Source organism: Cetorhinus maximus, chromosome 14 (genome assembly GCF_964194155.1).
Source record: "Cetorhinus maximus chromosome 14, sCetMax3.hap1.1, whole genome shotgun sequence".
Taxonomy (NCBI): domain Eukaryota; kingdom Metazoa; phylum Chordata; class Chondrichthyes; order Lamniformes; family Cetorhinidae; genus Cetorhinus; species Cetorhinus maximus.
In genome coordinates this window covers 38546127-38573483 of record NC_135892.1, presented here as the reverse complement: position 1 = coordinate 38573483, position 27357 = coordinate 38546127, and the positions used below count along the sequence as shown (strand labels likewise).

The window sequence follows — 27357 nt, the reverse complement described above, 5'->3', positions numbered from 1 at the left end:
GTATAATATGGGCAAGTGTTAAGTTATTCGCTTTGGTCGCAAGAATAGAAAAGCAGAATACTTTTCTAAAAGGCGTGAAACTTGTAAATGCTGATATTCAGAGAGACTTGGGTCTATTCATACAAAGAACACAGAATGCTAGCATGCATGTACAGTAAGCAAAAAAGAAGGCAAATGGCATGTTTGCCCTTATTGCAAGGGGTTTGGAGTACAGGAATAAAGTCTTGCTACAATTGTACAGGGCTTTGGTGAGACCATATCAGGAATACTGTGAGCAGTTTTGGTTTCGATATTTAAACAAGGATATAAATGCATTGGAGGCAGTACAGCAAAGGTTCACTAAATTGGTCTCTGGGATGAGGGGGTTGCCCTGTGATGAGAGATTATGTAAATTGGGCTTATAGTCTCTGAAGTTTAGAAGAATGAGAGGCAATCTCATTGAAACACACAAGATTCTGAAGGGCCTTGATAGGGTAGATGCTGAGAGATCGTTTCTGCTGGTCGGGGAATCTAAACATAGATGCACAATCCCGGGATAAGGGGACTGGGATGAGGAGGAATTACTTCACTCAAAGGGTTCTGAATCTTTGGAACACTCTGCCCCTGAGGATTCTAGATGCTCCACAGTTGAATACATTTAAGGGTGGGATAGACATTCTCTTAGGAAATAAACAGATATGGGGAGTGGGCGGGAGAGTGGAGTTGAAATCCAAGATCAGCCATGATCATACTGAATGGCGGAGCAGGCCTGGCAGTACTTATGGTTTACTCCTGCTCCTTTTTCTTGTTTTCTTGTACTTGCACTAGGTAGGAACATCTTTTACACCACAGAATCCGCACCACAGACATTCCAAAGATTTTCCCTACACCCTTTTTCTTTATTCATCATGCTGGTGTGATTTGGTCCTAACTTCAAATGATGTCTAAACTAGGTTTAGGAAAGGACACTAGAATGGTTTGGAGAATTCACTTTGATCTTCTAGTCTCCCCTTAATCTCAGTTCGGAATATTGCCCCTTTCTGAAAACTCATTATGCCTATATATTATATATAGATTTGAGAGTCGGAAAGGGTAATATCTCATGAATGTACCTTTGAAGCCTATTTATTTGGAGAGGGAAAACAGTGCTGCATCATCTTAATTACAAAGGAATTAAATGAAATCTCTGTCATGTTATTGTGCAAGTGAAAAAAAGCTTAAATACTTTTTGATGAACATACCAAGCTATCATCTCACATTTTAAAAATATTTTGAAACTGTATTTCTCACCTTTTAAACCTGAGTGGATAATAGTGGGTGATAAATCATCATAGTTGTTCATCATGCTAATATCCCCAGATGTGAAGCTAACAGTCAGCAGCGGCTTGCTGTTCTGAATTGGTAAAGGGTATACTGGTGGGCCATCTGTAACAAAAATACACAGCCATAACTTACGTTTTCAAGGCCTAGTTAAATGCAGATTAATTTCTGAACGCAAGAGCCATTTTTGTATCAATCACTCAAAATGCCAGTTGTTGAGACTATTTTAAATTAGTTGACCACCTTAATAGATTTAAATAGGAATCGGAATTTAAAACAAAGTACTTAGTTTAAAAATAACCACAAATATAGGTGCATAAAATTATTTTTGATCATTACGCTCTGTAAACAATGAAGAAATTAACTGAAAGGAGTCAGATACTGTTGATTGTAAACCGGGAAAATCTGTTAATGGTTAAAATTGCATGTCAGCGGGGGATGCTCAAAAATAATTTAATGTGATATAAAATCAGCTTATACCCAATAAGAGGCCATAGTTCTACAAAATAAACTAAAAGATTACAAATATGCAAAAATTAGCATAGATCCTGGCAAATGGGAAAGAAACAGCAAAAGGTGACAAAGAGCTACAAAAAGGAAACATAATATCCCTTGCACTTTTCTTCTCAAGATCAAAACAAAAAGATTTACAATTACATTAGGAAGAGTAGCCAGGAGTTAAGTGGGCCCTTTGAAAACTGATAATAGTGATGTTGTCAATGAAAATAAGCAAATGACAGACATGCTGAATAATTACTTTGCATCAAATATTTACAGTGGAGAAAAGGTCAGCATGTCAAAATTCCTAAAGGAATTAATACTTAATCAGGGACAAGGACTTACTAAAATTAATGAAAACAAAAGAGCAGTAATGAAAAAAAAATGGCTATCAAGAGAGTAACAAATTCCCACGAGCTTCCATTCCAGGGTTTTAAAGGAAATAGATTAAAACATTGCAGATGCCATAACTATAATTTTCCAAACTTCTCTCAATTCAGGAAACATTTCTTTAGATTGGAAAGTTGCTCTAATCACTCTAATATTTAAGAAGGGCGAGGGAGACAAACCAAGGAATTATAGAGCAGCTAGCTTAATGCCTGTTACCAGGAAATTGCTAGAGTCTATAACTAAGGAGAGAATGACTGAATACCTTGAAAGAAGCAGACAAGAGAGCCAACATGGATTTGTAAAGGTAGATCATACTTGACGAAACTGACTGAATTTTTTGAAGAGGTGACTAAAGGAGTGGACGGGGGGATGTTATTTATTTGCACTCCTGAAGATATGTGATAAAGAGACTGGTAGCTGAAGTTACAGCTCACGAAATCGGAGGCAAATTATTGACCTGGTTAGAAAATTGGCTGAGTGGCAGCAGAGGGTAGGGATAATGGGCAGTTGGCATAATTGGCATTGTGTGCCAAGCAGTGTCCTATGTGGAACTGTGTTAAGGCCTCAAATATTCACTGTATGCATTAACAATTTAGATGATGGGATAGAACACACACATATACAATCAGCAAAACCAGCACAATGATAATCAATCCTTTTGCTGCGTGGAATAGGCCTCGAATTACACAGGGCTGTCTGTGCCTTTGCTCAGTGGGCCAGACAAAACTTTCCAAAAAGCTCACCATACTTTGGTAAAAAAACAAGGTGAATCTTTAATTTTATAGCTTAGGAAATGTGAGCAGGATATGTTAAATTTATACAAAATAGACCAACCACAGTATTGTGTGCAGTCCAGGTCTCCATAGTACAAAGTGGTGAAAAAAATTACAGGGATGTTACCAGAATTGAGGGGATGGAATCCCAAGGACAGATTGAGCAGGCCATGTCTCATTAAGAAGACTTGAGCAGGTTCTAAAAGGGTAGATGCAAAGAAACAATTTCTGCTTATGGGTGAGTCCAAAGAGGGTATAAATACAAAATGGCCAATTATAGATTGATCAGTGTAACTGCCATTACAGATATGTATGCATACAGGATGACAACAGCAAAACAAAAGAACAAGTTTAAATCTTCTAGCATAAACTCTCAATTTGCAAGACAGCACACAACTGTAGTTATTTGGCCTATTCGAATCAACTTTGAGCCTTACTAAGTCTCAGAACATGAAGGAGCAAGATACCCCAATTTGAGGCAAAGCAGAGGGATGACTAGGATTTAAAGTAGTCAGCTAGCCAGAGTTGCATTTAGCCATCTGAAATACATTCTGTTGGTTAACTTACTTTTTTAGACTATACAAACATGGGAAGCCGTTTAATATCTCCATCAATGTACCATCTAAATTATCATGACCATCCCCCTCAAGCAATAACTAACTGCCACATAACTGAAAATCAGTACAGAGACTAAAGATTGAAGAAGTAACATTACATGAAAAGTTGTTCGCAGACAAAGAAAATTTTGCCACACATGCTGAAATGACAACCGTAACAAAAGTCATGCTGTGTCACTTTTAAATGTCATTACAATGAAAATGGTGCATGCCTCTTTGGCTTACTTCAAAGAAAAGGTTTCCCAAGCACATTTCAATGAAGACGGTGCCCCCTTTATTTTGGCTCCAAATACTAATTGCGCTTATTAGAATTCTTAGCATTATGACAAGACACCAAACCCTCAAAAAAAGTTGTCTTTTTCCAGATTTGCCACTGTTCATTATTTGACAAGACCTTTTACTCTTTCAGTTATTTACACCAGGATCAAAAATGTTTTCTATTCATTCTTGCATTGTAAGCTGGCAAGACCAGTATTTCAAAAATTGCCACTGAAAAGGTGGTGGTGAGCTGCTTTCTTATACTGCTGCAGTCTCTGATATAGGTACACCTACAATGCTGTTAGGGGAGAGAGTTCCAGGATATTGACCCAGCAACAGTGAAGGAACAGCGATATAGTTCCAAGTTAGGATGATATGTGACTTGGAGGGGAACTTTCAGGCGGTGATATCCTCATTCCTCTGCTGCCCTTGTTCTTCTAGCTGGTCGAGATTCCAGGTTTGGAAGATGCTGTCGAAGTTCCTGCTAATTGGTACACACGAGCAAGTTCCTGCAGTGCATCTTGTTGGTATGCACTGTTGTCACTGTGCATCGGTGATAGAGGAAATGATTGTTTAAGGTGGTGGATAGGGTGCAATGAAACGGGCTGCTTTGTTTTGGGTGGTATCGAGCATCTTGATAGTAGTTGGAGCTGCACTCACTTGGCAAGTGGGAAGTATTCCATCACAATCCTGGCTTGTGCCTTCTAGATGGATGACAGGCTTTGGGGAGCCAGGAGGCGATTTACTCACTGCAGAATTCCAAGCCTCTAATCTGCACTCTAATCTGCACTTGTAGACACAGTATTTATATGGCTGGTCCTGTTGTTACTAGTCAGTGATGACCACCAGGATGTTGCTGCTCGGGGATTCAGTGCTGGTAATGCTATCAACTGGGAATGGGAACCCGAGAGGGAATTCAAATAGGAGAAAAACAAAGCTGGTAATGGAAAGTGAAAAGTAATAGTACTGAAGACTTGTGCTTCAGAACTTGCCGCACCCCTAGCCAAGCTGTTCCAGTACAGCTACAACACTGGCATCTACTCAGCCATGTGGAAAATTGCCTGTACACAAAAAGCAAGTCAAATCCAATCCGGCCAATTTCCACCCCATCAGTCTACTCTCTATCATCAGTAAAGGGATGGAAGGGGTCATAAACAGTGGCATCAAGCGGCACTTGCTTAGCAATAACCTGCTCACTGACGCTCAGTTTGGGTTCCGCCATGATCACTCAGCTTCTGACCTCATTACAGCCTTGGTTCAAACATGGACAAAGGAGCTGAACTCCACAGGTGAGGTGAGAGTGGCTGCACTTGATATCAAGGCAGCATTTGACCAAGTATGGCACCAAGAAGCCCTAGCAAAGCTGGAGTCAATGGGAATCGGGGGAAAGCTCTTCACTGATTGGAGTCTACCTAGGACAAAGGAAGATGGTTGCGCTTGTTGGAGGCAAATCATCTCAGTTGCAGGACATTACTGCAGGAGTTCCTCAGGGTAGCGTCCTAGGCCTAGCCATTGTCAGTTGCTTCATCAATGGTCTTCCTTCCATCATAAGGTCAGAAGTGGAGATGTTTGCTGACGGTTGCACAATGTTCAGCACCATTCGCAACTCAGATACTGAAGCAGACCATGTTCAAATGCAGCAAGACCTAGGCAATTTCCAGGCTTGGGCTAACAAGTGGCAAGTAACACTCACGCTACACAAGTGCCAGGCAATAATCATCTCCAACAAGAGAGAATCTAGCCATTGCCCCTTGACAATGGCATTACCATCGCCGAATCCCCCACTATCAACATCCTGAGGGTTACCATTGTCCAGAAACTAAATTGGAATAGCCACATCAATACTGTGACTACAAGAGCAAGTCAGAGGCTCAGAATCCTGCAGCAAGTGACTCATCTCCTGACTCCCCAAAACCTGTCTACCACCTACAAGGCACAAGTCCCAAGTGTGATGGAATACTCTCCACTTGCCTGGATGAGTGCAGCTCCAACAGCACACAAGAAGCTTGATGCCATCCAGGGCAAAGCAGCCTGCTTGATTGGCACCCTTCCACAAACATTCACTCCCTCCACCACCGATGAACAGTGGCAGCAGTGTGTACCATCTACAAGATGTACTGCAAAAACTCACCAAGGCTCCTTAGGCAGCACCTTACAAACCAACGACCACTACCATCTAGAAGGGCAAGGGCAGCAGTTACATGGGAACACCACCAACTGGAAGTTCCCCTCCAAGCCACTCACCATCCTGACTTGGACAGAGATCACCGTTCCTTCACTGTTACCGGGTCAAAATCCTGGAACTCCCTCCCGAACAGCACTGTGGGTGTACCTACACCACATGGACTGCAGCAGTTCAAGAAGTCAGCTCACCACCATCTTCTCAAGGGCAATTAGGGATGGGCAATAAATGCTGGGGCAGCCAGTGATGCCCACATCCTATTTATGAATTTTTAAAAATGTAGACGGCAGAAACAAATACCAGCATCAAATAGAGTGAAGCTATGGAATAATGTTAAAAAAGCAGAATTAAAAGCATCCTATCTAAATGCACATCGCATTGACAACAAGGTAGATCAATTGATGGCACAAATAGACAGGTATAATCTAATTGCCTTTACGGGGACATGACTACAGAGTGACCAAAGCTGGGAACTAAATATTCAAGGGTATTCGACATTTAGGAATGACGGGCAAAAAGGAAAAGAAGGTGGGGTCGCGCAGATAATAAGGGATGATATTGATTTATTAGTGAGGTAGGACCTAAGGTCGGAAGAACAAGATGTAGAATCTGCTTGGGTGGAGCTAAGAAACAGCAAGGGACAGCAAACATTGGTAAGGGTTGTTTATAGGCCACCAAACAATAGTGGCGATGCAGGACATGGTATAAATCAGGAAATTAAAGGTACATATAACACGTGTAATACAGTAATCATGGATGACTTCGATCTACATATAGATTGTGTAAATCTACTAAGTACTAATGCTGTGGAGGGCAAATTCCTCAAATGTGTACAAGATAGTTTACTTGAGCAGTATGTTGAGAAACCAACTCGGGAATAGGCTACTTTAGATTTACTATTATGCAACTAGAAAGGACAAACTAATAATCTTGTTGCAAAAGAACTTTTAAGGAAGAGTGACCATAATATGAAAGACTTTTAGATTAGATTTGAAAACAATGTAACTCTTTTCGAGTCAAAACAATAAACTAAATTAACACAATAAGGGATAAATCAGGCACAGCCCCTAAGTCAGGTCAGCTGTAAAACCAAGGACAAAGTTTAAAGGAAACTTACAAACATTAAACCAAAATGTGATTAAAGGGGTCAACAAACCACCCCAGTCCCCGCGGTGCCCACCGGGCACGGAAGGCCTCGATGGTGCCGGCAGACACCGCGTGCTCCCTCTCCAGGGACACCCGGCCACGAACGTAGCCGCGGAAGAGGGACAAACAATCGGGCGGGACTCCCCCCTCGATCGCCCACTGCCTGGACTTGTTAATGGCCAACCTGGCCAAGCCCAGGAGCACGTTCACAAGGAGGTCCTCCTCCTTCCCGACCACCTTCCACACCGGGTGTCCGTAGATCAGGAGCGTGGGACTGAAGTGCAAACAAAACAACAACAAAAGGTTTTTTAAATAACTAAAAAGGGAGTGCAGCCTAAGACACCCTATATACACGTGGTCCACGGACTCCACAAGACCGCAAGAAGAGCAGGTGTCTTGGGAGTCCGTGAACCTACACATTTTACGATTATAGGGGACTGCTGCATGCAACACCCTCCAACCCAGGTCCCCGATAGAAAGAGGGAGAACACCTCCGTAGAGGGCCTCCCATCGGGGGCCTCCGCCGCCAGACGGCAACAAGGCACGCCAGAGCGAGAAAATGGAAGGTGTGCAGCAGCAGTCTGTACAGAAAACCCCTCCGCATCGTGCCAAATGGCACGGAGGGCATGTCCCCGAGGCGGCTCATATTATTGCGGGGCACCGGCACCCGAGGGAGGGTTCAGGGCTTGGGGCCAATGTGGAATTCTGTCCGAACAGGGGAACGTTCAGCCGGAAGATCACCGCGCACCTGGGGCACCTCGAGACCTAAAATGACTTCGGGTCCAAGCACGACCGTTCTTAGGTCTTGGATGGCATCGGCTGCGACCTGGACACTCACTGACGTGCGGCGCGCCAAAAGGAGCATCCAGCCCAGTCCTCCGCCACCCAGCACGTCCCCGATCCTGATCACCCCGGCAGCCACAGCCCTCCTCTCCGCCAGCCACTGAAAGGAACGGAGGGGCGGATTCCTGAGCAGCGGCTCTCTGACGATAGCCGCTACTCCTGACGGGGGAGAGCTGCGTCGCGAGGCGACCACGTTCCAGACTTTGATCAGGTCCTGGTAAAAGACGGGCAACACCTGGAAGGAGCCACCGAGGCCCCTCTGCTCTATAAACAGGAGCTGCATGTCATAATTCAGGCCGTGCACCTGGCGGAAGAAATATGTCGCCAGGGCACACCATCTCGGAGGAGGCTCGACGTAAAGGTATCGCTGCAGGGTCTGAAGACGGAAAGTCGCCACCTGCATGCGTAGGCACACTAGCGCCTGACCACCCTCCCTAAGCGGGAGACTCAGAACCTCAGCAGCGACCCAGTGCAATCTTTTGTCCCAGAAGAAGTCGACTAGCATTCTCTGGATTTTTACGACAAAGTCCGGGTGAGGGGTCAAAGTGACCAGCCGATACCACAACATGGCGGCGATCAGCTGGTTTATGACGAGAACTCGACCCCGGTAAGACAGCACTCGGAGCAGTCCTGTCCAGCGCCGCAGGCGAGCGGTGACTTTCGTCTCCAGTTCCTGCCAGTTGGCCAGCCAGGATTCCTCGGCAGGGCAGAGATGGACCCCCAGGTAGAGGATGCTGGTCCTGCTCCAGGTCAAAGGCCTGAGCTCCTCGGGTAGGGGATCCATCTGCCACGGGCCGACCAGGAGTCCAGGACATTTCTCCCAGTTGATCCTGGCAGAAGAAGCCGCAGAGTAGACCTCCTGGCACTCGCGCATCCTCCGCAGGTCAGCCGGGTCATTAAACATTAGGAGCATGTCATCGGCGTATGCCGAAAGGACCACCCCGATGCCCGGCCCGCGCAGAACCAATCCCGACAACCTCCTCCGCAAGAGGCGCAGGAAAGGCTCCACGCAATGTAGTTCAATCCAAAACTAGGGTCTTAAATCTAAACAAAGGAAACTATGAAGGTGAGAAGACCAAGTTGCCTGTGGTGGATTGCAACATGGTTTGCAACGAATATACATTCCTTTAAGGCCCAAAACCCAAAAGGAAAAGTGAGTCAACCGTGGCTAACAAAGGAAGTTAAAGATTGTATTAGATCAAAGGAGGAAGCTTTTAAAGTTGCCAAAAAGGGTAGTAAGCCTGAGGATTGGCAGCATTTTAGAATTCAGCAAGGAGGATCAAGAAACTGATAAGGGAGAATAGAATTTGAATATTAACTAGCAAGAACATATAAACAGGCTGTAAATCTTCAAAAGGTATGTAAAAAGGAAAAGATTAACAAAGGCAAATGTTACAGGCAGAGACAGGGGAATTTAAATGTCAGGGGATGGTCATGCCTAACAAATTTGATGAATTTTTTGAAGAGGTGACCAGACATGTAGATGAGGGTAGTGCAGTTGATGTAGTTTATATGGATTTCAGTAAAGCCTTTGACAAGGTCCCACATAGGAGACTTATAAAGAAGGCAAATGCACATGGGATACAGGGTAATTTGATAAGGTGGATTCAAAATTGGCTTAGTTGTCGGAGACAGAGGGTGCTAACAGAAGGATGCTTTAGTGACTGGAAGCTCATGTCCAGTGGCGTACCACAGGAATCTGTGCTGGGTCCCCTATTATTTGTCATTTATATAAACAACATAGATGACCATGTGGGGGCTAGGATTAGTAAGTTTGCGGATGACACAAAGATTGGCCGGGTGGTTAACAGTAAGGTTGAGTGCCTTGGGCTACAGGAAGATATAGACGGGATGGTCAAATGGGCAGATAAGTGGCAGATGGGATTTAACCCTAGAAAGTGTGAGGTGATACAAGGAAGAATTCAATGAACGGCATGACACTAAGAAGTTCTGAGGAACAAAGGGACTTTGACGTGTGTGTCCTTAGATCTTTGAAGGCGGAGGGGCATGTTAGTAGGGTGGTGAAAAAGGCATATGGGACACGTGCCTTTATCAATTGAGGCATAGATTACAAAAGTAGGGAGGTCATGTTGTTGTTGTATAGAACCTTAGTGAGGCCACAGCTGGAGTACTGTGTGCAGTTCTGGTCATCACATTATAGGAAGGATGTGATTGCACTGGTGGGGGTGCAGAGGAGATTCACCAGGATGTTGCCTGGGGTGAAACATTTAAGTTATGAAGAGAAGTTGGATCGACTTGGGTAGTTTCCGTTGGAGCAGAGAAGACTGAGGAACGACCTGATCGAGGTGTACAAGATTATGAGGGGCATGGACAGGGTGGATAGGGAACAAAAAGCTAAAAGCTACTGCGGATGCTGGAAATCCAAAACAAAAACAGAATTACCTGGAAAAACTCAGCAAGTCTGGCAGCATCGGCGGAGAAGAAATCAGTTAACGTTTCGAGCCTTCATGGCCCTTCTGCCGAAGGGCCATGAAGGCTCAAAACGTTAACTGATTTCTTCTCCGCCGATGCTGCCAGACTGGATAGGGAACAGCTGTTCCCCTTAGTTGAAGGGTCGGTCACGAGGGGACACAAGTTCAAGGTGAGGGGCAAGAGGTTTGGGGGGGATGTGAGGAAAAACCTTTTTACCCAGAGAGTGGTGACGGTCTGGAATGCACTGCCTGGGAGGGAGGTGGAGGCGGGTTGCCTCGCATCCTTTAAAAAGTACCTGGATAAGCACTTGGCACGTCATAACATTCAAGGCTATGGGCCAAGTGCTGGTAAATGGGATTAGGTAGGTAGGTCAGGTGTTTCTCACACATTGGTGCAGACTCGATGGGCCGAAGCACCTCTTCTGCACTGAGAGATTCTGTGATTCTGGAACAGGGAAATGGCAGCGAAGCTAAGTAATTACTATATTGTCTGTCTTCATGGAGGAAGATACAAAAAAATCTTCTCAGAAATAATATAGAACCAAGGGACTAGTGGGAATGTGGAAGTGAAAGAAATTAATGTTTGTGAAAAAGTAGCACTGGATAAATTAATGGGACTGAAAGTTGATCAATCCCAGTGACCCAATGATGAACATCCCAGGGTGCTGAAGGAGGTTGGCTCTGGAGATAGTGGATGCATTGGTGGTCATCTTTCAAAATTCTATAGATTTTGGAATGGTGCCTGCACTTTGGAAAGTTGAAGTTGTAACCCTGCTATTTAAGAAAGGAGGGAGAGAGAATCGGGAACTATAGAGCAGGGTAATCCTCTTGGGACTTGGGTTCAAATCCCATCACTGCAGATGATTAAATCTGAATCCAATAAAAATCTGAAAATAAAAGTCTGATGACAACCATGAAACACTCACCATTTAAGAAATATTCTGAATCTCTGTTCCGCTTACTGAAGTGGATAACCTCTCAGTTATCCACACTTATTCCATCTACTATGTTCTTGTCCACTCTTTAGGCATGTCCAAATCCCCTTGAAGCAATTTTGCATCATCCTCGGAACACACATTCCCATCTAGTTTTGTGTATTCCGCAAACTTAGAAATATTACATTTGGTTCCCATATCCAAATCATTGATATAGATTGTGAACAACTTGGGCCCAAATATTGATTGATATGGGGCCTTACTAGTCACAGCCTGCCAACCTGAGAATTACCTGTTTATTCCTATTCTCTGTTTTCTATCCATTAACCAATCCTCAATCCATGCCAGTATATTACCCCCATCGCATGCGCTCTAATTTTGTTTACTAACCCATGTGGAACCTTATTGAAAGCCTTCTGAAAATCCAAATACACCGCATCCACTGGATCCCCTTATCTATTCTGCTAGTAACATTTTCAAAAAACTCTTAACAGGTTTGTCAAACATGATTTCCTTCTCATAAGTCCATGTCAACTTTGCCCAATCAGATCATTATTTTCTAAGTGTCCAGTTATTGCATCCTTAATAATAGATTCCAGTATTTTCCCTACTGCTGTCATCAGGCTAATAGGCCTACATGGGAAGCGTTGATGTCCAAAGGAACCTGGGTGTCCTCGTTCATAAGTCACTGAAAGCTAACATGCAGGTGCAGCAAACAACTTGGTTGGCCTTTATCATAAGGGGATTTGAGTATAGGAGTAAAGGTGTCTTGCTTCAATTGTATAGAAGCTTGGTTAGACTGCATCTGGAGTATTGTGCACTTTTGGTCCCCAAGGAAGGATATATTTGTCATAGAGGGAGTTTCACCAGACTAATTCCTGGGATGGCGGGACTGTCTTATGAAGAGATATTGAGGAGGCTGGACCTGTATTCTCTAGAGTTTAGAAGAATGAGGTGTGATCTTATTGAAACTTACAAAATTCTTAAGGGGCTAGATAGGGTAGATGCATGAAGGCTGTTTCCTCTGGCTTGGGTGGGGTTGGGTGGGTGGTGGTCTAGAACCAAGGGACATAGTCTCAGAATAAGGGGCAAGCCACTTAGGACTGAGCTGAAGAGGAATCTGTTCACTCAAGAGTAGTGAATCTTTGAAATGCTCTACCCCAGAAGGCTGTGGAAGCTCAGTCATTGAGAATGTTCAAGACAGAGATCTATAGATTTCTAGAGACTAATGACATCAAGTGATATGGGGATAGTGTGGGAAAATGGTGTTGAGGTAGACGATCAGCTATGATCTAACTGAATGGCAGAGGAGGCGGTGGCAGAGTGTTATTCTCACTGGGCCAGTATTCCAGAAGCACAGGGTAATCCTCTGGGGACCCGGGTTTGAATCCCACCACTGCAGATGATTAAATATGAATCCAATAAAAATCTGAAATTAAAAGTCTTATGAAAACCATTGCCGATTGTCGTAAAAATCTGGTTCACTTATGTCCCTTTAGGGAAGAAAATCTGCCGACCTTGCATGGTCTGGCCTACATGTGACTCCAGACCCACAGCAATGACTCTTCGATGCCCTCTGAAATGGCCTAGCAAGCCACTCAGTTCTATCAGCTCTGAACAAGGGCAATTAGGGATGGGCAATAAATGCTGGTCTATTCAGCGACGCCCACATCCCATGAACACTAAAAAAAACAGGTTCAAGGAGCTGAATGGCCTACTCCTACTGAATGTCATGGGAAGATAATTAGATTCTCTCCTGTTAGAGATGGTCATTATCACAGTGTGTTATTAGCCTTTTATCAGCCCAAGCCTGAATACTGTCCAGGTCTTGCTGCATGCAGGCACTGGCTGCTTCAATGTCTGAAGAATTGCGAAATATAATTGGTGGCCAACTTCCTCACTTCTGACCTTGCGATGGAGCAGCTGACAACAGTTGAGCCTAGGACACTATGCCTGAATGTCCCTTTAGGGAAGAAAATCTCCCGTCCTTACATGGCCTGGTCTACATGTGGTCTTAAACAACCACAATCATCTTCCTTTCTAATAGATAAGACTCCAACCATTTGAGAGTTATTCTGCTGATTCCCTCTGTCTTCAATTTTGCTAGGGCTTCGTGATGCTACATTCAGTCAAATGCTGCCTTGATGACAGTGGCCATCACTCTCACATCATCTCTGGAATTCAGCTCTTTTGTCCATGTTTGGGCCAAGGCTATAATGAGGTCTGGAGTTGAACAGCCCTGGAAAAACCTCATCTAAGCACAGGCAAGCAGGCTGTTGCTGAGTAAGTGACACTCGATAGCAATGTCGATCACACCTTCCATCACTTTGCTGAAGATTTGGATGGCTGGGGGGTGGTAATTAGCTGGCTTGGATTTATCCTGCTTTTTGTGGGCAGGGCAATCTTGGGCAATTTTCTGCATTGTGGTAAATACCAGTGGTGTAGCTGTATTGGAGCTTGGCTAAGGGCACATCTAGATTTGAAGCCAAATACTTCAGTACTACAGCCAGGGTGTTGTTTGAGCCCATAACCTTTGCTATATCCATTGCCTTCAGCCATTTCTTGATATTTCATGCAGTGAAATGAATTGCTTGAAGACTAGCATCTATGATGATAGGGGGCCTCAAGAGAAGCCTGAGATGGGTCCACAGCACTTCTGGCTGAATATGATTATAAATGCTTCAGACTTGTCTTTTGCAATGATGTGATGGGCACCTACATCATTGAGGATCTAGATATTTCTGGAGTCTCCTCCTCCATTTAGTTGTTTAATTGTTCACCACCATTCATGACTGGATGTGGCAGGATGCAGAGTTTTGATCTGATCCATAAGCTATGGGATCACTTAGCTCTATCTACTACATATTGCTGTTTAGCGGGTAGTTCTGTGCTGTAGCTTCACCAAGTTAGCATCCCATTTTTAATTATGCCTGGTGCTGTTCCTGGCATACTCTCCTAAACTCCTTACTGAACTAGAGTTGGTCCTCTAGATAGGTGATTAATATTAATGAGAGTGATATGTTAGACTATGGGGTTACACACTGTGGTTGAATATAATTCTGCTGTTGCTAATGGCCCAGTGTCTCATGGATGCCCAGTTTTGACTTGCTAGATCTATCCTGAGTCTATCCTATTTAACATGGTGGTAGTGGCACACAACACAATGGAGGTTGCCCTCAGAGTGAAGATGAGACTTGATCTCACAAGGACTGTGCAGTGCTCACTCTTACCAATATTGTCTTGAATCTGCAGCAGGTAAAGGATGAGAACGAAGTCAAATAGGTGTTTCCCTCATTTTGGCTCTCTCACCACCTGCTGCAATTCCAATCTGGCAGGTATGCCCTTCAGGACTTGGCCAGCTCGGTCAATAGGTGCTATAAGTCACTCTTGGTGATAGATATTGAAGGTCACTTAGCAGAGTAGATTCTGTGCCCTTGCTACTCAGTGCTTCTTCCAAGTGGTGATAAACAAGGAGAAACACTGATTTGTCAGCTGAGGGAGGGTAGAAGACAGTAATAGCAGGAGTTTTCCTTGCCCAGGTTTGACCAGATGCCATGAAACCTCATGGAGTCTGGAATGAACGCTGAGGAATCCCAGGGCCACACTCTCTTGACAGTATATCACTGTTCCGGCACTAAGGGATCTGTCCTGCCAGTGGGACAGGATATACCCAGAGATGAAAATGGAGAAGGCTGGGACAAATACAGTGCAAATACTGGGCCAAAGCAATTACATACTTACAATGCTAGTACAATATTTAGTAACCACAAGGGTTTTATTTCTATAATTTCCCAACCAGAAGCGTTATAACATAGATACGTGAATAGATACCTTGTGGTGGTGAGTAATCATCAGAGTCTGTGTCACTCTCGCTACTGTCCTCCACAAGAAAACTAGGATAATTCCAAGACATTCCCAGGATACCATCAGATTCATGAAGTAATACATGAGCCAGCATACGTCCATGGCAGTCCATCACTATCACTTGTCCATCAGCTGTACCAAATAGCACCTACAAAAAGATACAAAAAATGGACAGCAAAATACCAAAAGGGCCAGAGGTTTTTGTCGTCACAGAATAACAGAATTGTTACAGTGCAGGAGGTGGCCATTTGGCCCATCGTGTCTGCACTTGCTCTCCAAATGAGTACTATGACTCAGTGCCATTCTCCTGCCTTTTCTCCATAACCCTGCACACTGCTTCTATTCAAATAATCATCTAATGCCCTCTTGAATGCCTTGACTGAACCTGCCTCCACCGCACTTCCATGCAGTGCATTCCAGACCCGAACCACTCACTGTGTGAAAAAGATATTTCTCAATCATATTTGCTTCTTTTGCAAATCACTGTCTGGTCTCACTGGCTCCACCACAGAATATCCTGTGTTCTTTCCTGAAGCCATTAACTACAAATATCCTTCAGTTAAAATGACATTAAATAGATTTTAAAACAAAAATAATTGCCAACTTTGTGTCACAAATTAAATCCACTTGATCTTTGGTCATTTCTTTTTACAAATAACATTAAAAAAATTAAACTAATTGCCTGCTGCCAGCCACAAGTTTACTGCTACTCTCCTCTCTACTAAGCTTAATTTTTAAATCTCATACAATGAGAATCGGTAACTAAGTTAACTCATTTAACACAGCAATGAGCATTCATTGTTCTATGCAAAAGAAATGTTGAAAATGAGGAAGAGAGGGAGAGAGAGATATAAGATAGATATATACTGATATAGATATATATATAATATAGATATATTTCAATTATAAAGTCTCATTTTAGTCTAGCTATACATCAGGGGCAGAATTTAGCCCTCAATGGGTGGGCGGGCCCCACCAGCTCGGCGGCGGGCGGCGGGCGGCAAGCCGAGCTCTGCCACCAAAACAGGCCCTGCCGCCATTTTGAGTGGGCGAGCCAATTAAGGCCCACCCAGTGGGCTGCCCAACAGGGAGCGCTTCTTTTGCAGGGGGTGGAATGCTCCAACTGTCAAAGTGCGAAAGAGCGCACTGCTCCCTGAAACTAAGTGCTGTCTCAGGGAGATTGGTGACAGTTTAAAAAACCTCAGAATTAGAAAAATAAAACATTATTAACATGTCCCCCTCATGTGACAATGTCACACGAGATGGGACATGTTAATAAATATGACATAAAGTTTATTAAAGATTTTTAAAACGGACATGAAACCTCATCTCGCCAGTGGATGAGGTTTCATGTTTTTTCTACTGCCTGGGGCTCTTAAGGTTGGACAGGCAGGGCCTTTAATTGGGTTAATTATCCTGTCAATGGCCTCAATTGGCCATTGACAGGTTGGCGGGCGGACAGCTGATTTCGCTGTCCGCCTGCCTTCCTGAATATTTAAATGGGGCGGGATGACGTCGGGGGTTCCTCCCAACCTCATCCCGCGTCATTTTCCCATCGGCGAGCGGGCCCCACCCCCAAATCACTGACGGGAAAATTCTGGCCCAGATATTGGATGCAATACATTCTCATTACTGGGGCTACAATCATGGTGGTGCAACAAAAGGAGGGCATTTCAGGCTTCATAATAAACAAGTTCTAAATGAAAGCCAAAATCTTTTCTCATCTTCAAACATCTAACCTAAGTGCAATAGATAGTGCATTTGATACAAACTCAGGTTTAGTTGCATTCGGCCGTTCGCATTACTCAATCACAAAAACAAAGGGGCCTTAAAAATAGAATTCATGATCTTCTATTTCAATACTTAACACTTCAAAATATATTAAAAAGGAACACTGCATCTTCACCTATGTAAGCAATGTTTGCCATGTCTTCACAGAGTGGGGGTGTCCTCACAAACCTGTTACATTTGAAATTGCCCATGATATTTGTAGGTGGCACTATAACATGGCCTTCCAAGCTTCGTGCATATGAATAAATTTTTAGATAATATTTTGCCTGTCTTATTCCCCATAACTATGCAATTCCTTTGCAAAAAAACAAAAAAGCTCATAAATAACCTTTATCTGAAAGGCAGATCTGGGGTATCGGCTGATTCCAATGCACAAATTGCCTGCCATCCTGTCATGCATCCTCGACCTTAAAATGACAAGACAAAACAAACTGAATGCGCTATTAAAGGGACATGTGTGACTTATAGACTGAAAAAGGTGCAGAAGAGAAGGAACACAAGTGAAGGCCACATACATCGTAGGTGGATTCTTAATGCACTTGTTTTATGGGCCGGCAATTTTAGAGAAAATTGAAAGGCCACACGACTGGTCTGTGCAAACCAAATTACCTATGTTAATCATGCAAATTAGACCATTCACCAAGTTTCCCTAAATCAGGTGACATTTCATCCTCAGCTTGCAGCTAGCTCATGTAAAATGGGCATAAAACTGAGAAACAGGCCTAGTCACATCCAGTTTGCAGTAATTTGATTGAATACTATTTTTTTTGACAGTGTGCATTTCTCTGCTTGTACATTTTTTCTGAGACCTTTATTTTGATAAGATATACTTTCTGAGTGCAGGTTGCTGGTAACCAAGTTGGGAGGATGGAAATTCCTTTGGATTATTTCCGTATCTTTGCATGAATTGGACGCCAATTCACAAACACTCAAAATCTTCAAGCACAAGGAGGAACGTTTGATTGTTCAACAACCTGGTGTTTACAGGTCAGGACACTCCTGCTTGGTTATGTCACATGAAACTGGCGTTTGGAATCTTTCCTTCATGGAATCCTAAATCATTTGGTGCAGGCTGATCTACAGACAGTAACATTCCCTGTATTGGTGAAGCCTACTACTGCACCCCATACAATCCACAGTATTCTTCCAGGCCACTTCAAGGGAAATGACAGATAAGCCAGCCCATTCTTCATTTCTACATAAAGCAAGTGGTTGACACCATGGGCTGGATTTTATGTGCCCCCACTGAGCATGTTTTCAGTCGGCGGGGGGCACATAAAATAGTTCGGGTGGCTAGTCCACCACCTGCCTCCAAGCTGATCCCCATAATACGCTGGATGGGCGAAAGTCAAAATCAACAGCCCACCTGCCATATTTAAGTGAGTAATTAAAGGTCAATTAGGCTTGCTAGCAAGCCTATTGACTTGAATAATACACTGACCATGCCATAATACGGTTGGCGTGGACAGGCAGGCAGGAGTGGGCAGGCTGTTTTTAAGGCCTACATGAATAAAAGGCACCAAAGAAGGGGGTACCTCAAACAGAGGGAGTTGGGGGGGTGGGGGGCAGCCTCTGTGCATTGAGGGCACACCCCCCGAGATGTCAACTCCCTCTTTCCTACCACGCCACCTGCCCTACAAAACCAACCCCCCCACCCCACTCTCTGGGGTCTAGGATCCCTCCCGCACTAAAACCTCGGGACTTAACTTTCTGCAGCAGCCATGGTCTTCTTTGTCCTCTTTCCCGCAGTCTCGGGTGCGCTCACCACTGAGTTCTGGCTCTGTTGGGACTGGTGGAGCTGCCACCAATCAGGTTGACTGGCAGCTCCTGAGAGCAGGACTCCTCCACTGAGGGGTGGAAATCCCGCCATTAACCAATTTAGCCTGGCTGCAGGGAGGGCTTCCTCAAAGCATTTCAGTTTCAGGACGGCTTTTCTTCTGGCGTGACGAATCTGGAGTAGTCTTTTCCATAACACGGTTTTATTCACCAAACCATAGAGCACAGTCACAGACTCCTCTTTTCATCCCTCCTACAACGGTGTACACCAGTTCTTATATACTTAAGAATAATTCCTTAATCTTTCTCCAGTTAGCAACAGCTGCTCTCACTTACAAACTAAAACATGCACTTCATGTAACGTGATTCCAACATTAACAGATTCCCTTCTTTTAAAAAAAAAGTGTATTTTAATTTTCGGACAAATAAAACTGATGAGAAGGAAAGAAGTCACACATTTTCAAGACTCCGGCGTTAATTAATGGTGGAAATTGCATCCTATCAATAGCAGGCAGAACCATCTTGGGAATCAGTCCACAGGGGAAACACTTCCAAATTATTTCACTTGCCTGCAGATGTGCTGCTTTAAACATAAATCTGGAAACTTAATAATAGCACTGCAACCTGCCACTGTGTTCATGTCTCCTGTGAGCAGGCGAGCTGCAAGCACAGCAGGGGTCCTATTCGATTCCAATAAACTTCCATCGCACTATGAAAACGCTGGCTATTTGGTCCCTCAATGGCCTTAACTGGAATCCCGCCGCTGCTGGGCAGGATGCCATCCACACACCCAGCCCACCCTTGGGAAGAGTGGCCGGAGGCTAGACCTCATTGGGGAGCCCAACAGCACCCTCAGCCACCTCCAAACCTGTTGCCAATGGGCTCCGAAAATTCCAAATATGATTCTATAAGTCTTGTAAGTAATTGCAAATATTATTACAGCCATATCTGAGGACTCAATTTTCATAATGGGTAATATGTGCAATATTTTTTACTCAACAGCTACCTGATACATTGATTCAGTAATTTTGTTATACTGAAGCAAATGATAAATGGCTCTCATGGTTACATTATGGAAGGACCACAGTAATCATCAGAAACTGCATGCAGTGTTCCAGACCGTCCGTGAGCAATGGGAGACCTACTGGTACTACATATGCATACATGTAGATAAATACAAGAAAAGTACTTTTTTTAAAATCTGTTTTGCAGCTAGACTTTACAGTAGATAAAATCTAATTCTACTTATTTAGTATAAAAATAAGTATCAAAGTTCATGGTTGTATTTTTCACTTAATGAAACTAAAAATCTTGAAACCAAAATAACATTCAGTTGATAGGTCAACTATCTGAAAAGTTTATTCTGTTTCTCTCTTCACAGATGCTGCCTGACATGCTGCGTATTTCCATCATTTTCGGGTTTTGTATTAAAATGGTTCCTAAGCACCCCCCCACCACTACTTTTTCACCTTCAGATTTAACCAGACTTGAACAGACATTTCCAGTTTGCTTATATATTTGGGCTACAAAGCTAAATAGATTCCTAAAATCTCTTCCAATGATTGGACTGAGTTATAAATGATGTTAAAGGAGGAAAAACTGGAGTTAATCAACTTGCAATTATACAGCATTTTTTTGTATAAAACCTCCCAAGGCACTTCATAGAGCGATTATCAGTCAAAAGTTTGATACCAAGCTACGGAAGGTGTTGGGACAGATAATCAAAAGCTTGGACAAAGCGATAGGTTTTAAAGAGCGCCTTAAAAGAGGAGGGGGGTTTAGGGAAAGCACTGCAGAGCAAGAGTCTAGGCAAGTGAAGGCATGCCATCAATAGTGGAGTGGTTAAAATAGGGGGTGCACGTGAAGCCACACTGAAGACCACTGAGATCTTGAAGGCTTGTAGGGCTGGAGGAGGTTCCAGAGGTATAGATGGGCAAGGCCACAGAGGGATTTGAAAACAAAAAGTGAAAATTTTACGAGTGTGGTGCTGCCAGACCTGAAGCTGATGTAGGTCAATGAGCATGGGGGTGACGGGCAAACAGAACTCAATGCAAGTTGGGATAGAGGGATCAGAGTTTTAGAAAAGCTTAAGACTATGTAGAGTGGAAGATAGGAGACCAACCGAAAGAGAATTGGAACAGTCACATCTAGAGGTAATAAAGGTATGGTTGAGTATTTCAAAAGCAGTTGAGCTGAGATGAGATGGAGCGGAGTCAGACGGTATTACAGGTCAAAGTAGGTGGCCTTGATGATGGAGTGGATATGTGGTCCAAAGCTTACTCGGTGTCAAATATGACACCAAAGTTGCAAACGGTCTGGTTCCACCTCAGGGGAGAGGGGTTGAGTTGGAAACAGTTTGTGGCAGGTACTGAAGATGATGGTTTCAGTCTTCCCATAATTTAGCTGGAGGAAATTTTTGTTCATCCAGGACTGGATGTCAGATGAGCAGTGTGACAAGTCACAGACAGTGGATGGACAGAGAGGTGGTGGGCTGGAGCTGGGTGTCGTCAGCATATATGTGGAACTTGATGGATGATGTCGCCAAGGAACAGCACATAGATGAGGGATGTACAGAAATTTCACATTAATACCATTTATTGACAAACCCATAGAACTCAGTAAAGCACTGAAATTAAGTGCAATTCTCACTATAATAATTTTCAGTTTTCCTTCTTTCAGAGAAAAACTGCTGAGAGCACTCCATCCAAGTAGTAGCTTATAATGATGTTGTTCGATTGAAACATTGCATTGCTTAGATAGCTAAAATTCAAGCACAGTACTGATACCTGTTGATCATCAGGTGTCCATATTCCACACGTAATCTGGCTGTCCAAATTAATCTCAGAAGACCAATGTCGCTGCCCACTGACAGATCCAACTAGCACAAAGCCATCTCGGTAAGAGATGAGTGCTTGAGTACCATCATGGCTCCAGGTAAAGTCACTCACCTGAAAAGCAGAATGAGGGGAAAAAAGTCGTTTGCTGGAATTAAACAATTCATGAATTTATTTTATTCCCTTTTCCTATTTATTTCTCCTTGCTGGGCTATAGATTTACTAGCAGACCCTCCTGTGCCTCACCTAATAGTCACAAGAGGCTTCGCAGCTGTGCCAGATTTTCTCAAACATCCTAATATAATCATTTACAACAGGGGCTGCTGGATAGCAGCTAGGAACAAGGTTAATACCCCCCTTCCTACTTTATGAGGCTAATTGCAGTGCTCCAACCACCACCCTGGTTAAAAACTGTTAACCCAGCACAACAAACATTTCAAAAGTAACCTAAATATTTTAATTGCAAAAATGAATATAAATTTAACAAATCATTCAGTGAATCAGGAATTGCTAGTTCATGATCATCCTGTCACTGTGTTCAACCTGACATACCCAACATTGTTCCACTGGCTGTCCTCCCCTTCTAGAGGCATCTAATAGGACTCTCAGCAGGAAACCAGTTATGATGGTAAATAAATCATCATTTGCATCAATTGGCACAAAGGCTCATGAGAACTTAAGTGCCTGGATACAAAAATTAAGAAAAATAGATAAATAATAATGGTTCCAGGAATGAGGGACTTCAGTTCTGTGGATAAAAAGGGGAGGCTGAGGTTGTGCTCATTAGAGAAGGTTGAGAGGAGATTTGGTAGGGGTGTTCAAAATCATGAGGGGTCTAAACAGAGTAGATAGAAATTGTTCCCTTTGACGGAAGGGTCGAGAACCAGAGAATACAGATTTAAAATGATTGGGAATAGGATCAAAGGTGGCACGATGAAAACTTTTTAGACAGAGAATGACTACAATCTGTAAAGCACTGCCTGAAAGAGTGGTAGACACATATTCAATTGTGGCTTGCAAAGGGAACTAGATAAACACTTGTAAGTAAACTGCAGGGCTACAGGGTTAGCGGCAAGGAGTGAGACTAGCTAAAGTGCTCTTGCAGAGTGATGGCATTGGCTCAATGAGCCAAATGGTCTATGCTATGACAATTCCATGATTCTAAGAAAACCAAAACTACAGTTAGCTTTACACATCACTGTGCCCTGCCATTAGTTTTAGTCACCTAGCAACAATGAACACAGTGATCATTCTTCATATCAGACACTTTGCACGGAGGAAGTGGATAGCCAGACCCTTCATTTGAATGTAAGCCAGTTTCAGATTTTCTCTCATGCAAAGCGTCTGGTCAAATGAAGGGCTTGGCTATTTGCTTCCAATTTACCGGATAATGCATCAGGATGCAAACCAGATACACTCCTGGCAGCATAAAACTGTACCCTAGATGAGAAAACTGGCAGCTCAATTAACAAGATTTAAACAAGATGGCCCAGGACAACTGTCTTTATTTTCTTTTGTGGGGAGCAAATGTCCTGCGTTCACAGCTCCATTACATAGCTAAGAGAAAATTAATAGCAATGCTCCACACACACTGACACTGCACTCTAGAGTCCCAAAGCACTGTATCAGAATATTATCTACATCAGATGCATTTTGTCTATAATCCTTATATGTTGGTATTATTACATTGCCAGAATTCAGGTTCTTCTCTCTTTTTCCACAAACTTCTGCAATGCACTTGCATCACAGATTCATATAAAGATACACATCCTCCTTTTCCGTTCATACAACATACAAAAGGCAGAAACAACTTGACATAATCAGCAAATTATTTTTCATCTATCCCCAAAACTATTTCATGAAATGATCACTGTGTAAATAATTCTTCCAGTCCTGAAACATTCATTACTTTTAACCTATATCCTCGTATTCTATTGTTAATCACTTACCTTGGACTAGTGCTCGTGTATTACCTTCCCAGTACTATATAAAATCTTAGATACCTTTCTTAATATGGTTCTACCTCCTTTTGACATTGAAGAGCCCCTATATCTCCAGTCTTTAATGTCAATTCTAGGCATCAACTTCATGCTCTTCCATCTCCAGGTTGTGAATTATTTCCTTTGTGCCTTGATAACAAAGCAGTCTGGCAAGAATACCTTACAGCTCTGGTGTTAATTCCTTTGATTTATACTCCACTGATTTACCAATACATTCCATTCACTTTGTTGTCACTCTCTAAAGTGAGTTGGAAAGTTAAGTGCCTAATTTATCTTTTTTTCCTTTCGTTCATGGGCGTCACTGGCTAGGCCAGCATTTATTGCCCATACCTAATTGCTCTTGTTCAGAGGGCATTTTTTTTTAAAGAAGTCAATCACATTGCTGTGGGTCTGGAGTCACGTGTAGGTTTCCATTAGGGAAGGTTTCCTTCTCTAAAGGACATTAGTGAAACAGATGGGTTTTTATGACAATTGATAATGGTTTCATAGTCACCATCAGCCTTTTAATTCCAGATTTTTTTTTTAAATCAAATTCAAGTTCCACGATCTGCCATGGTAAGATTTGAACATGCGTCCCCAGAGCATTACCCTAGGTCTCTGGATTACCAGTCCAGTGCCAATACCACTATGCCACTATCTATCACATTAGGTACCTTTCAATTACAAATTCAGCTTAAAAAGGCAACCAATTTTTCCTATCAGCTTAAAAAGGCAACCAATTTTTCCTATCAATGTGCAGTATTTTACACCTGCATCTAATAAATTTTATTTAATTCGCTTCTTTACACTCCCCTCTTTGTAAGTCATTGGTTATTTTCTTCAACTCGGCAGCAAACTCCCCAATCCAATTTTACAATTTCTGTGAATTTACCATTCTGCATTGACAACTTGGATTCAGAAAGTCAGAAAAGGCCACAATAGTCTAGCAGTGGTCTAACCAGTGTATTATAAACGTTTAGCATAGCTTCCTTGCATTTACGGTCTATGCTCCTTTTCACAAAGCGAAGGATCCTGTTGGCTTTTTTTTAGAACAGTCTTATTGAATCACTCAGCTCCTCACCTCATTACAGCCTTGATTCAAACATGGACATAAGAGCTGAACTCCCGAGGTGAGGTGAGAGTGACTGCCCTTGACATCAAAACAGCACTTGACCGAGTATGGCATCAAGAAGCCCTAGCAAAACTGGAGTCAATGGGAATCAGGGAGGAAACTCTCTGCTGGTTAGAGTCATACCTAGCACAAAGGAAGATGGTTGCAGTTGTTGGAGGTCAATCATCTCAGCTCCAGGACAACACTGCAGGAGCTCCTCAGGGTAGTTCCCTAGGGTCAACCATCTTCAGCTGCTTCATCAAAGACCTTCCTTCCATCATAAGGTCAGAAGTGGGCATGTTTGCTGATGATTGCGCAATGCTCAGCACGATTCACGACTCCCCAGACACTGAAGCGGTCCATGTCCAAACGCAGCAAGACCTGGACAATATCCAGGCTTGGACTGACAAGTGGCAAGTAACATTCGCGCCACACAAATGTCATGCAATGACTATCTCCAACAAGAGAGAATCCAACCATCACTCCTTGACATTCAACGGCATTACCATCACTGAATCCCCCACTATCAACATCCTGGGGGTTACGATTGACCAGAAACTTCAGTTTCTGAACTGGACTAGCCATATAAACTCACCTCCTGACTCCCCAAAGCCTGTCCACTATCTACAAGGCACAAGTCAGGAGTGTGATGGAATACTTCCCACTTGCCTGGATGAGTGCAGTTCCCACTTCGCTGAAGAAGCTGGACACCGTCCAGGACAAAGCAGTCCGCTTGATTGGCACCACATCCACAAACATTCACTCCCTCCACCATCAACATACAGTAGCAGCAGTAGTACCACCTACAAGATACACTGCAGGAACTCACCAAGGCTCCTTAGACAGCACCTTCCAAACACATGACCACTACAACCTAGAAGGACAAGATAGATGGGAACACCACCACTTGGAAGTTCCCCTCCAAGCCACTCACCATCCTGACTTGGAAATATATCGCCGTTCCTCCACTGTCACTGGGTCAAACTCCTGGAACTCCCTTCCTAACAGCACTGTGGATGAACCTACACCACATGGACTGCAGCAGTTCAAGAAGGCAGCTCAACACCACCACCTTCTCAAGGGCAACTAGGGATGGGCAATAAATGCTGGCCCTGCCAGCAAAGCCCACATCCTGTAAATGGATTTAAAAAAGAGGCCATTCGGCATGTGCTGACTCTTAGGTAGAGCTTCTTTCCCCATGGCCCTATAATCTTTTTTCCTTTCCAAGTATTTATCCTATTCCCCTTTGAACATTAATATTGAATCTGCTTCCATCAATAGGTTGGGCCTGTACTCACTGGAGTTTAGAAGAATGAGTGATGATCTTGCTGAAACATAAAAGATTCCGAGGGGGATTGACATGCTGCTAAGATGATGTTTCCAATCATGGTGGAATCTAGAACGGGGGGCAGAGTTTCAGAATAAGGGGGACTCCCATTTAAGGTGGAGACAAAAGGAATTTCTTCTCTCAAAGGATCATTAATCTTTGGAATTCTCCACCCCTAAGAGCAGTGGAGGCTGGATCATTGAATGTACTTAAGGCAAATTTTTGATCTACAAGAGAGTCAAGGATTCTTATGAATCAGACACTATTCTCCTATAACAAATCCGTGCTGGCTAACCCATATTAACCCATGCCTCGTTCTCCAAAAAAAAATTAATTTTGTCCTTGAAAATGGTCGTTAGTACTTTTCCCATCAATGATGTTAGACTGACTGGATACCAGGTTTATCCCTCTTTCCTTTTTGAACTGAGGTGCAACATTTGCAATCCTCCAATGCTCTGGCGCCACTGTCATATCCAAGGAGAAATGAAAGACTGTGGTGAGAGCTTCTCTATCTCCATCCTAGCCTCCCTTAGCATCCAAGATGTGTTTCATCTGGACCTCCCTCTCTCCTTGCTGCCATGCCCAAGCACCATGCCCCGGTCTGTTGACTAGGATCCATACTCAACAGTCATCAGCTGCAGCATTCTGCCAATGGCTTTCACACCTGGCAGCCAGCAAAGCCTGTCAAGACAGCCAGTAGAAAACAGAATGAAAAAATTGCCATCTGATTTCACTTTAAAATCATTTATTGTGCCTGCTTCTACCACTCTCATAGGCAGCAAGTTCCAGGTCATTATCCCTCACCTTTGAATCAGGTTCATGTCCCACTCCTGGAAAACCAAGAACTGTGATTGTACTCGAAAAAAGTTGCAGTCTGTGACTGTTGGTAACTCGAAAGAATTTCCACCCGATGGAGGTGTCAGCTGTGGCTCAGTCCATAGCACCCTCGCCTTTGAATCAGAGGGTTGTGGGTTCATGTCCCACTCCTGGAAAACCAAGAACTGTGATTGTACTCGAAAGAAGTTGCAATCTGTGACCGTTGGTAACTCGAAAGAGTTTCCAGGTCATTATCACTCACTGGTGTTTTATACAGTTCCAGCATAACCTCCCAGCTCTTAAATTCTATGCCTCAATTACATTTTCTTGACCACCTCATCTACCTTTCCTGCCACTTTCAGGGATCTGTGGGCATGCACTCCAAGGTCCCTTTGTTCCTCCACACTTCTCAGTGTCCTATCATTTATTGTGTATTCCCTTGCCTTATTATCATTCCTCAAACGCGTTATCTCATATTTCTCCAGA

At 43.4% G+C, this 27357-nt stretch overlaps 1 protein-coding gene across 4 annotated transcripts in view; it reads right to left on the bottom strand.

The window, feature by feature from the left end:
* Nucleotides 1–27357, bottom strand: part of tulp4a (TUB like protein 4a) — a 408102-nt gene that overhangs the window by 262400 nt on the left and 118345 nt on the right. For all 4 annotated transcript variants that reach the window (XM_078556828.1, XM_078556825.1, XM_078556826.1 and 1 more), the window contains 3 exons: nucleotides 21591–21752; nucleotides 15205–15385; nucleotides 1270–1404 (listed from right to left, as the gene is read on the bottom strand). In XM_078556828.1, the coding sequence (XP_078412954.1) occupies nucleotides 1270–1404; nucleotides 15205–15349 (280 nt within the window). In that variant the 5' untranslated portion in view covers nucleotides 15350–15385; nucleotides 21591–21752. The remainder of the gene's footprint in view (nucleotides 1–1269; nucleotides 1405–15204; nucleotides 15386–21590; nucleotides 21753–27357) is intronic.